The following is a 13,253-nucleotide window of genomic DNA, read 5'->3' as shown; positions in this document are numbered from 1 at the left end:
CGAAAATACATGTTTAAATCCGGGAGGATGCACAAAACTTCTCCGATATTGTGCTAAACGCAGTCTCTGAAAACTGTTTCGAGCATTTAGTACACGAGCCCATTTGAATAGTAAACGGTTGCGAAATTCACTTGACCTCTTAGCAACAAATAATCCTGAGGTAATAACGAGCATCAAAACGGATGCAGGGATTAGTGAACACAGGATTGTCTTAACGATGCTGAGTACTGTAGCTCCCAAATCCTCCAAAATTAAACGAAAAGTGTAGCTGTTCAAAGAAGCAGATAAAAATTCATTTGACGCCTACCTGAAAGACAATCGCCACTCCTTCCAAGTTAACAACGTATATGTGTAGACCAGATGTGGCTTAAATTCAAAGAAACAGCGTCGTCAGAAATTGAGAGATCTGTACCACGCCAAATTCAAACGAACGGAAAATCTCCAAGATTGGCAATCTTTTATAGAGCTCGAAATTTAGAGTGGACTTCAATGCGAGATGCTTATAATAGTTTCCAAAACGAAACTTTGTCTCGAAACCTCGCCCCAAATCCATAGAGATTCTGGTCGTATGTAAAGTATGCTAGCGGCAAGACACAAGCAATCCCATCTCTGCGCGAAAGCAATTGAAATATTGTCGATGACAGTGCTGCTAAACCAGAGTTACTAAACGCAGCCTTCTGAAATTCCTTCACTAAAGAAGACGAAGTGAATATTCCAGAACAGCTGCAAACATGAGTAGCTTAGAAGTAGATATCATCGAAATAGTGAAGCAACTTAAATCACTTAATAAAAGTAAGTCTTCTGGTAAAGACAGTACACCAATTAGGTTCCTTTCAGTGTAGCTCCATACTTAGCAATCATATACAACCGCTCGCTCGACGGAAGATTCGCACCCAGAGACCGGAAAGTGGCACAGGTCACACCAATATTGGAAAAAGGCAGCAGGAGTAACGCACTAAAGACCATATCATTAATGTCGATATGGGGCTGGATTTTGAAACATACATTGTGTTCGAACATTATGAATTACCTGGAAAGGAACGGTATATTGACACACAGTCAACATGGATTTAGAAAACATCGTTCTTGCGATACAGAGCTATCTCTTTTCTCAGACGAAATGTTGAGTACCGTTGACACGGAATCCCAAACTGATTCTGTATTTCTAGATTTCCAGAAAGTTATTGACACTGTACCTCACAAGCAGCTTGCAGTCAAATTGCGTGCTTATGGAATATCGTTTCAGTCATACGAATGGATTCTTGATTTCCTGTCAGAGAGGACACAGTTCGCAGTAAATGAAGGAAAGTCACCGAGTAAAACAGAAGTGATTTCCGGCGTTCCCCACGGTAGTCTTTTGGAGTACTGCTGCGCGGTATGGGACCCTTACCAGACAGGATTAACGGAGTACATCGAGAAAGTCAAAGAAGAGTCGCACGTTTTGTATTACCGAGAAATGGGGGAGAGAACAACACTGATATGATACAGGATTTGGAGTGGACAGCATTAAAACAAATGTGTTTTTCATTGCGGCTTACTCTTCTCAGGAAATTTCAATCACTAACTTGCTCCTCCAAATTGTCAACCTGCTTAGCTGAATGTTAACGTGCTTGCCTCCCTTGCAGCGGTTCCAGGTTCGATTCCCGGCCGGGTTGGAGTTTTTTTCCGATCATGGACTGGGTGTTGTGTTGTCCTGATCATCATTTCATCCTCATCACCGGCACGCAAGTCGCCCAATGTGGGGTCGACTGAAATACGGCTCACACTTGGCGGCCAAACTTCCCCGGATGGGGCCTCGCGGCCAGCAATGCCACACCATCATTTCACTTTTCCTCCGAGTTTGAAAACATTTTGCTAACGCCGACTTATATAGGGAGAAACGATCATCATAATAAAATAAGAGAAATCAGAGCTCACACGGAAAGATATAGGTGTTGGTTTTTTAAGCGCGCTTTTCTAGATTGGAATAGTACAGAATTATTGTGACGGTGGTTCGATGAACCCTCTGCCAGTCACTAAAGTATCCATGTGGTAGAAGATGCCACCGTAGCTACTGCTTTGTCGTCGCTTATACGCCTTGCATAAAATCAGTCTTGGAACATTTTGGACAGACAGTATGAGGGTTATTCATTATGGACGGCGTAGAATACACTTAGCTGCGACTAGTCAACTGTTAAATATTGGAATTTGTATGTTTGTTTACGTAAACTAGTTTTCGAATAATTCAGATGAGGAATACTCACGTTCTTCACCTGCTTTTCTTTCAAAATCTCTCTATCAATAGTCCCCTGCTTTGTTTTATGTCTATTTTGCACTAGTCTCTGTTACTTCAGGAATTTCTTTACAGTGATTATACGCCATGGAAGGTGCCTCCCATCACGAACTGTTTTACTGGGTACATATCTGTCCAGAGAATGGTCAACTATTCTTCTAAACTAGAGTCTTAGTTCCTCTATATGCACATGTTCTGATCTAACAGTTAAAGCCCTTTAATAAAGTGTGACATTATTGCTTCTCTATCTATTTTACGGAACATGTAAATATTTGTACTTGTTTAAGTTGCTCTTGCAAGTATTCAGCGAGATATTGATAAGATTTCAAAGTGGTTCAGAGGGTAGCTACTTGCTTCAAATGTTCAGATCTGTAAAACTGTGTTCTTCAGAAAACAACAAAGCACAGTATCCTACCAAAATAATATCACTGAGTCACAATGGGGCTGGTTATCTAAACCGAATATGCTGGTGTAACAATTTGTATGGATATGAAAGGGAACGATCACAAGTCGTAGGTAAAATAGCTAGTAGACAGCAATTCATTGGTGGAAAACTAGGGAAATTCAATCAGCCTTCAAAGGCGATAGCATGCAAATCACCCAAACGACCAACTCTAGAATACTTCTCTTCTCTAGTGTGTGGCACCAAACAGGACTAATAGGGGAAATTGAACTGATGCAGAAAGGATCGCACGAATGGTCATAGGCTTGTTGGAACCATTGGATATAATCACGAAATCGCATCGATATAGGACGCGGTTTCTTCGGCAACCCTCAACGTCCATGTAGATTATCTTTGCTGGTAGCTTCTCTCTATCAGTATAGCAACCTTTGACAGCTATTCCATATATCTTTGCCAACACCACGTATATTACGGAACGGATAATAGAGGGCAGCCTAGACTACTTTATTTTAAACTAATTATTTACCACAGTGTATATTTTTTGACGAACAGATATTTCTTAGCAATTTTACGATGTATTTTACCTATAACTCTTCTTCAGATCTTAGTAATATAGACTATCGTAATACATTTTATGCTGATAGTACACACTGTACTTCTGATTGGTTAACTTTGATGTCATACACAGGACGGCAAGTTGGACCTATCCATTTATCAGTGTAGTCAGTCATCGTCTTGGATCGGCGCAACCTGCTCCATGGAAGTCCACCTGCTGTTCTTGGTATATGTAGTTAGTAATCTTATTTCAGTGTATATACGTTATTCTGAGGATCCCTCTCTCTGTACGTGTGTTATTTAAGAGTCTGAAGATGATCTTTAAGGACTGAAACCGGTCACTCCGATTTGCGATCAAGACTGTCTTTTAATTATCAGTCACGAAGTTGCTGAAAGAACAGAACTGGCAGACGCTTGAAGGTAGACGCAGCCCATGGAAACGTACTTCATAGGCTTCTAGAAAAAAGTTTAAGTGACGAATCTAGGACTATCTTACAACGTTCTACGTATTGTTCCCATATGGGTCGTGAATACGAGGTTAGATATCTACTGGCCATTAAAATTGCTACACCAAGAAGAAATGTAGATGATAAACGGGTATTCATTGGACAGATATATTATACTACAACTGACATGTGATTACATTTTCATGCAGTTTGGGTGCATAGATACTGAGAAATCAGTACCTAGAACAAACACCTGTGGCCGTAATAACGGCCTTGATACGCCTGGGCATTGCGTCAAACAGAGCTTGAATGGCGTGTACAGGTAGAGCTGCCCATGGAGCTTCAACATGATACCACAGTTCATCAAGAGTAGTGACTGGCGTATTGTGATGAGCCAGTTGCTCGGCCACCATTGACCAGACGTCTTCAGTTGGTGAGAGATCTGGAGAATCTGCTGGCCAGGGCAGCAGTCGAACACTTTCTGTATCCAGAAAGGCCCTTACAGGACCTGCAACATGCGGTGGTACATTATCCTGATGAAATGTAGGATTTCGCAGGGATCGAATGAAGGGTAGAGCCACGGGTCGTAACATATCTGAAATGTAACGTCCACTGTTCAAAGTGCCGTCAATGTGAACAAGAGGAGACCGAGACGTGTAACCAATGGTACCCCATGCCATCACGCCGGGTCATACGTCAGTATGGCGATGACGAATACACGCTTCCAATGTGCGTTCACCGCGATGTCGCCAAACACGGATGCGACCATCATGATGCTGTAAACAGAACCTGGATTCATCCGAAAAAATTACGTTTTGCCATTCTTGCACCTAGGTTCGTCGTTGAGTACACCATCGCAGGCGCTCCTGTCTGTGATGCAGCGTCAAGGGTAACCGCAGCCATGGTCTCCGAGCTGATAGTCCATGCTGCTGCAAACGTCGTCGAACTGTTCGTGCAGATGGTTGTTGTCTTGCAAACGTCCCCATCTGTTGACTCAGGGATCGAGACGTGGCTGCACGATTCGTTACAGGCATGCGGATAAGATGCCTGTCATCTCGACTGCTAGTGATATTATTTTGAGGCCGTTGGGATCCAGCACGGCGTTCCGTATTACCCTCCTGAACCCACCGATTCCATATTCTGCTAACAGTCATTGGATCTCGATCAACGGGAGCAGCAATGTCGCGATACAATAAACCGCAATCGCGATATTCTACAATCCGACCTTTATCAAAGCCGGAAACGTGATGGTACGCATTTCTCCTCCTTAAACGAGGCATCACAACAACGTTTCACCAGGCAACGCCGGTCAACTGCCGTTTGTGTATGAGAAATCGGTTGAAAACTTTCCTCATGTCAGCACGTTGTAGGTGTCGCCACCGACGCCATCCTTGTGTGATTGCTCTGAAAAGCTAATCATTTGCATATCACAGCATCATCTTCCTCTCGCTTAAATTTCGCGTCTGTAGAACGTCATCTTCATGGTGTAGCAATTTTAATGGCCAGTAGTGTATGTAAATGAAACTGGGAAAGGCTGAATAACTGGTACGATGAGACTTAGTTCCTCCCATACGCTTCACTGTGGTTTGGGGAATACAGATATACATGTAGATGTAGAAGATGAACCTGAAAAGATTCTAAAGCTAGTTTATGGACATAAATACATACTTAAAAAGTTACATTTAAGCTCTTTGCTTTGAAGTCGCTATAAACGTCTTAATAACTAACTGAATTCACGGTGAAGAATCGTAGTAAGAAACCGTAGTGAGACTCACCGACGACGTTGAGGTGCACGAAGTGGCTCATGTGCGGCGTGGTGGACACCTGGCACTCGTAGACGCCGGCGTCGCGGTGCTGCGGGTACTTGAGCTGCAGCGTCCAGTCGTTGCTCAGCGGCTGGTTGATGGCGCGGAACCGCTGGTCGTTGGTGTACGTGTACCTGCCCACCGTCAGCAGGTGCACGTCCCTGTGCCGCACCCACGACACCTGCCAAACAGGTAAACACAAGTATGACACACCTGCATCCACCAGTCGCTGATGGTACGGAATCACTAGTATTTGCTGTAGGTGTTGCTCCTCAAAACGAGAATGTCCCGTTGCTGCGTGGACTCAACTGAGAGTGCCACAAGCCCACAGGATCTTTCAGAAACATTCATCCAGTTTATACACGTATCAAAATAAAGAAAACACTAGAGGGCAGTTTTAATTTTTGAATAGGACCAAAAAGTTATTGTGAGGTTACTGTAACATACCACACAGAAATATTGTTTATTTTTTGTACAACTATTCCGTTGTTATTTCATTGAGAGTATTGGACATGTGTGATTTGGAGGAGTTCTTAGCGTTTTGTCACTGAGAAGGTGCGCTTCCAGTGTGGTTTCAGGTACCTATTTGTAGGCAGAGGGCTGTAAGTGAGTTTCATTTGGAGGGGCTAGTCTCTACCAGGATATGGTCAGTTTACACAGAAGTGGAGCTGTGGTTTGCTCTGTACTTTTATGAGCAGAGACTGTGCATTTGCCCTCTTAGGGCAGAGGATGCTGTGCCGCCACTGTCATCCCCAAATAATAACAGCTCATAGAAATTTGGCCTTTTCTGCATGAACATCAAAGTACCAACTGCCGCAGTAAATCCCATGCAGCGTAGAGAAGTCGATTGGTTTTCGTACATCCAACAGTATGTCTCACTACTGTGCTTGGCAGGAAGAAGCCGACCAATCGAGGAGACTGTACTCCAGGCCAGGAACAACCTTATGTTTGTTAATGTGAGTGTTATACACCAAGAGTGGGAAGTTTCTGCTGCATTCCCCTGTTTTCCTTCGTGAAATAAGCGACATTCCCGTCCGTCACATTGAAAACGTCATTGAGTCGTTATCTGCATGTAGGGTTTGTTGGTGCAAATATAGAGTCGAGGAGGGAAGCCAAGATTCCTGGCTATACGTCTCCTGGCCGCCGTATAATGCCTTTTCTTGATATTGGGGAAATGTCTTGCAATTTACAGTAGGGCGATCCATTTTATGAGCTGCTCACTACTTACTTGTTCTTGCACGCTACTTGAGTTGTCTGCTTAACAGTTATTTGTAATTTTATTTTAATTACTTTTATTTTACAAGCTGCTCAGAAAAGAATACCTTGATGCATTTTCTCCAAGCAGTCTTCCACGTAATTTGATACCTCCCCACAGTGTTAGTGGAGTTTCAGGTAAACTCTTTTAGAGAATTCTGACCTCTGTCAACTTCTTGTGAACTGTGTACAACAGCTAGAGCAAATTAAAGCCTCTTATAAGCAGACTTTACCCCTCTTCAAGATCCTTTACTTGTCCAACAACATTTCCATGTTGGCAAACTCAAAGATAAATTATTTATTATACAGCGAAAGTAACGAGCATTATACTCACCCATTTTGTGTGATGACACATTTGTTTATCGACTAGAGAGACTGTGTCTATTTACCCTACGTTTATAGTTTTGTCTTATTTCCTGAGTATCTGGCTAATGACCTCACACTACTCAGATGTAATAAAAACAACATTTCAGCAGCAACGTCTTATCATAATCCAGGCCAAGGGCACTGACGAACACAGAACAATCATTTTGAGTTTAAAAAGACGGACACAGAACTATCAGTTTGATTTTAAAAAGAAGCATCGTATTCGGAAAGGGTATATGTGTAGACTCAGACCACAATTTAGTAGTGATGAAGAGTAGGCTGAAGTTCAAGAGACAAGTCATGAAGAAAGAATATGGAAAGAAGTTGGATACGGAAGCTTAAGAAATGAAGAGACACGATTGATGTTCTCTGACGCTATAGATACTGCATTATTAACAGCTTAGTAGGAAGTCAGTTGAAGAGGAATGGGAATCTCTAAAAAGGGAAGGCACGGAAGTTGTAGAGAGAAACGTAGTTACAACGAAGGTAGCTGCGAAGAAATCACAGGTAGCGGAAGAAGTACTTCAGTTCATTGACGACAGTAGGAAGTACGAAAATGTTCCGCGAAATGCAGGAATACAAAAACACAACATAGGAAAAACCATAGGAAAAAATAACAAGTAGCATACGAAAAATGAAATGAAAGAAATAGGAAGTGCAGGGAAGCTAAGCGAAGTGGCTACATGAAAAATGTGAAGAAATCGAAAAATAAATGATGGTCTAAGGACTGAGGCAGCATACAGGAAACTCTGAACAATCTTCGGTGAAATTAAGAGCAAAGGTGATAACATTAAGAGTTCAATGGTAACTGTACTATTAAGTACAGAGGAGAGAGCGGATAGGTGGAAAGAGTATATTGAGGGCCTCTATGATGGGGAGGACTTATCTGATGACGTGATAGGAGAAGAAACAGGGGTCGATTCAGGAGCGATAGGGAATCCAGTACAGGCGTCAGAATTTAGAATAGCTTTGGAACATTTTAAATCCATTAAGGCAGAAGGGATGGCTAACATTCTTCCACAATATCTACAACCGTCGGGGGAACCGTATAGAATGTATGAATCTGGCGATATACCATCTAAATTTCGGATAAACATGGTACACACAATTACAAAGATTGCAAGGGCTGACAAGTGCGAAAATTATCAGTTTAATAGTTCATGCATCGAACTTGTTGGCAGGAATAATATACAGAAGAATGGAAAAGAAAACTGAGAATCTGTTGAATTACGATCAATTTGGCATTCGGAAAAGTAAAGGTGCCAGATAGGCAGTTCTGACTTTGCGGTTGATAATGGAAAGAAGACAGAAGAAAAACTAAGAGAAGTCCATAGGATTTATCGACCAGGAAAAAGCGTTCGACAATGTGAAACGGTGCAAGATGTTCGAAATCCTGAAAGAAAATGGGGCTGAACTGTAGAAAAAGACAGGTGATATGCAAAATGTGCACGAACCAGGAGGGAACAATAATAGCGGAAGACCAAGAACGAAGTGCTCGGATTACGAAGTGTCTCTTCGCTCCAGCTGTTCAATCTGTGCGAAGAAGCAATGACGGGAATAAAAGAATGATTCGTGAATGGGATTAAGTTGAGAGGGTGTCAATGTTGGCATGTGCTGATGATATTGCTAACCCCTTTGAAAATGAAGGAGAATTACTGGATCTACTGAATGAAAATGAACCGTCTAGTCAGTATAGATTGTGGATTGAGAGTAATTCGAAGAAATGCAAAACTAATGAGAAGCACCAGAAATTAGGACAGAGAATTTAACATCAGAATTAGGGATCACGAACTAGACAAGGTTAAGTAATTCTGCTACCTAGGCAGAAAAATAACCCATGATCGACAGTGCAATGAGGTCATAAGAAGGAGGCATGCAGTGGCAAAGAGGGTATTCGTGACCAAGAAAAGCCTGCTAGCACCAAGAATAGGTCTTAATTTGAGGAAGAAATTTCTGAGGATCTACGTTTGGGGTACAGCATTGTATGTTAATGAAACATGGCCTGTGCGAGAACCGAAACAAGAAGATCGAAGCATTCTAGATGTGGTGCTACAGAAGAATGTTGAAAATTAGATGTACTGATAAGGCATGCAATGAGGAAGTTCACTGGAGAACAGGCGAGAAAAGGAATAGATAGAAAACACTGACTACAAGAAGGGACAGGATGATAAGATCAGGGAATAACTGCCAAGGTACTAGAGGGAACTGTAGAGTCAGAGATTGGAATTTGTTTATTTACCTGAGTCTAAAGTACACTAAAGTACAATATGATAAAAACCAAAATCTACGGTTAAGTACTGAGAACTTAATACTTCGTGATTCCAATGTTCAAAGACCAGAACGGCACGGTTATTCGCTGCAAACAAGTCCTTCCTGTCACGAGGATCGCTCAGGTTACTGCAAACCAACTTCAGGAATCCTGTCTCGCATTACGTTTACGACATTCATCATCACTGATACCCTTCAAATTAGTCTTTCTCCTTGTCAAACATGAAATCGTGACTGATGAAGGAACGGATCGTAATGAGCACGTGGGTTCACGAAAGAGCCCTTACAGGAACACCAGTGAAAGATATTATGCACTGAATGAAACGTTCTCGGTTTTCAAGCCGCGTCAATTCGAATAAAATCCTCGAGCTTTTCATGAACATCGAAAGCTCGAGGATTTTATTCGAATTGTCGATGGCGGAGATGGTCATCGAAGGCTCGAATATTTTATTCGAATAGACACGGCTTGAAAACCGAGAACTTTTTATTCATGTATGCACTCGCGAAAGACTCCAAGGACAGATATTATGCACGGTAAGGCTTCAGAAACCTACACATCAAACCCAACAATTTTTCGGTGCAACTGACTGCGTAAAACATAAAGTCCTCTCCGGATGACCACAAATACGGCTGGAAATTTATGTGGAGGCTGCAGCGTCTGTCAAACGTTCGCCAATACAGTCCATTCGTAAGCAGTTACAGGATTTATGAGTTCCATACTCGACATTCCAAAAAGTATGAAGAATGAAATTAAAGAAACTTCCTGGCAGATTAAAACTGTGTGCCCGACCGAGACTCGAACTCGGGACCTTTGCCTTTCGCGGGCAAGTGCTGTACCATCTGAGCTACCGAAGCACGACTCACGGCCGGTCCTCACAGCTCCACAATATCCTTTCTTTCAGAAGTGCTAGTTCTGCAAGGTTCGCAGGAGAGCTTCTGTGAAGTTTGGAAGATAGGAGACGAGATACTGGCAGAAGTAAAGCTGTGAGGACCGGCCGTGAGTCGTGCTTCGGTAACTCAGATGGTAGAGCACTTGCCCGCGAAAGGCAAAGGTGCCGAGTTCGAGTCTCGGTCGGGAATGGAGTTTTAATCTGCCAGGAAGTTTCATATCAGCGCACACTCCGCTGCAGAGTGAAAATCTCATTCTGGAAACATCCCCCAGGCTGTGGCTAGGCCATGTCTTCGCAATATCCTTTCTTTCAGGAGTGCTAGTTCTGCAAGGTTCGCAGGAGAGCTTCTGTAAAGTTTGGAAGGTAGGAGACGAGATACTGGCAGAAGTAAAGCTGTGAGGACCGGCCGTGAGTCGTGCTTCGGTAACTCAGATGGTAGAGCACTTGCCCGCGAAAGGCAAAGGTTCCGAGTTCGAGTCTCGGTCGGGCACACAGTTTTAATCTGCCAGGAAGTTTCATATCAGCGCACACTCCGCTGCAGAGTGAAAATCTCATTCATGAAACTAAAGGCTTTCAAACATGTAGACGAATGCTCGATTTCCTTACAACTCTCCCTTCAAGAAGGAGAATATTTTTCTCGGATGATGCAGTAAACCGCAGGGCAAAAGCTATAAAAATTCATTTCTGAAGTAAATAAAACCCACATTATTATGAGGAACTTGAGCACAGCGCACCACGTAGCATGGTTTGAGCTGCAATGTCTGCAACCCACTTGGTACGTCCATGGTTCTTTAACGGGGTCATGTTGCGTATCTCGCCATATCACGTGACTGATTTATGCCACATCTGCAAGATCAGGGACTGCTCGGTCGTTTATGGTTCCAGCAGGATGGGGCACGAGCCCATTGTGCTATTGCCATTAGAGTGTATCTCAATGAAGTATTTGTTGAAATATGGTTTGGACGTGGTTCTGTCGATCTGGCCATCCCGCAGTTCTGATTCGCTATCTTGCGACAATGCATATGGGGGTTCATTAGATAGAAGGTTGCCACCACATGTTACGAGACAGTTCACGAACTTAAGGATGCTGCTCGACCTGGATTTGTTCTCATCACCTCAGCTATGTAGAAGAGCCTTGCACCTCCTACGTACACGATTTCGTTGTGAAGACTATGGCGAACACACATACACTCAGGAATAAATAACAAAGAATAGTCACACCAAATCAAAGTTGTCCCATGGCATGATCTCACATTAATAAAATGTGACCATCTCTGACAATGGTTCAAATGGCTCTGAGCACTATGCAACTTAACTTCTGAGGTTATCAGTCGCCTAGAACTTAGAACTAATTAAACCTAACTAACCGAAGAACATCACACACATCCATGCCCAAGGCAGGATTCGAACCTGCGACCGCAGCGGTCGCTCGGCTCCAGACTGTAGCGCCTAGAACCGCACGGCCACTCCGGCCGGCGGACCATCTCTGAGTATGTGGACACGCGATATGGGATAATGGTCTTTGTGATCACTGTGTACCTGTTGATAAGTAGAACGTCTTTTATGTCAGTGTTATCACCCTTATTCGACATACGTTGGGCAGCGACGAATGAAATAGCGAGGTAGCTGTGCCAGGGTGAACGCTGCCGGCAACCAGATTAACCAGTAACTTAATGGTGCCGGGGTAAACTTTTAACCTCGAGGCGTAAGTTAAAGGTCATCCCATGACTATAGCTTAATTCATATAGAATATACAGTATGGTGTTATGAAATCTGACAAATGTTTCTGAAACACTGTCTATTACATTAAAAAATTGTTGAGTCCTTCGGAGCCAGTTGTCGACGTATTGTCTGTTGGTTTCTGCCCCAGGACCTTCGGCAGATGTTTGTTTAACGATTTTCCTGACGTTTCGTCAGTACGAGCGGTAGACATTGTGAAAGGGTCGTCCTCCATTGCCGGTGGAGCCACCAGAGACAGAAGCCAACAGGCATTACGTGTTATATCGTTCTTCATTATGATATTAATTATTTATCTATGTTTATGGAAAGTCCGCCCCGATAGCTGAGTGGTCAGCGCGGCGGTCTGTAGCGCCAAGGAGCCCGGGTTCGATTCCCGGCTGGGTCGGAGATTTTCTCCGCTCACGGACTCGGTGTTCTGTTGTCCTCATTATCATTTCATCATCATCATCAGGGGTAACCACCACTGGAATCACTTCCCTCGACCCTCATGCGGTGGACCTCTCTGACGGAGCTCCCCCATGACAAGAACTGCCGCAAGGCAGAACACAAAGTTTTTTTAGTTTCTGGGTACTATGGCCGCATCAGACGGAAATTCACCCTACGTTTCTAATTTCACTCATATACATGCCTTGTAAAATGAGACAACCTTTTAGAAACACTATACATTAAAAAATTGTTGATTTTTAATTTTATTGTTTTTCTATTGTGGACTGGTTATGGTCATCATGCCCTCATACGCCTAACTGGACAACCTACTTATTTTAAATTACATTGTCTGTAGTGTCTCTGGTGTTATGAAACACTTTTCACAGCAGTGATCGTTGTTACTCTTTCTTAACTTCATGCTAACGACATCACGAGGGAGTCGTGAATTTGCCTGATTTATAAAAGTTGTACGTACATCATGACATGAGAAGTCTTTATGCTCAAGACCTGTGAAAATAACCAGGCTGCACAATTTTTTCTTTATTTCTAAGATGTTTGTAAAGTCTGTTTGTATTGCACTAGCGACTGGTACTCATTATTTTATTTTCTTCATTATCAAAATCTCAGTCGAATTCCGAAAACGTGTCAGCCTATGTTCGAATTCAACATGTAACAGCCACTCACAGACGGCTGGTAGCATCACTACCAGCGGAGAGGACGTAAAGAGGGAGAAAAGTAAAGTGGTTGCCGTATTGCGGAAACGGAGCGATTTGTCACGTCCATAAGGGTATGACTATTGGTTTTTTTGGCCAAGAGTGGAAGCACTTC

At 43.0% G+C, this 13,253-nt stretch overlaps 1 protein-coding gene across 1 annotated transcript in view; it reads right to left on the bottom strand.

Moving 5' to 3' along the window:
* The window catches only part of LOC124805143 (zwei Ig domain protein zig-8-like), a 914,439-nt gene that overhangs the window by 174,592 nt on the left and 726,594 nt on the right, over positions 1-13,253 (bottom strand). The window contains exon 3 of the mRNA XM_047265610.1: positions 5,452-5,662. Coding sequence (XP_047121566.1) covers positions 5,452-5,662 — 211 coding nt within the window. The remainder of the gene's footprint in view (positions 1-5,451; positions 5,663-13,253) is intronic.

Source organism: Schistocerca piceifrons, chromosome 7 (assembly GCF_021461385.2).
Source record: "Schistocerca piceifrons isolate TAMUIC-IGC-003096 chromosome 7, iqSchPice1.1, whole genome shotgun sequence".
In the NCBI taxonomy this organism is placed as follows: Eukaryota; Metazoa; Arthropoda; class Insecta; order Orthoptera; family Acrididae; genus Schistocerca; species Schistocerca piceifrons.
The sequence above is the reverse complement of the archived record's forward strand: the minus strand, read 5'-3'. Positions and strand labels throughout refer to the sequence as shown.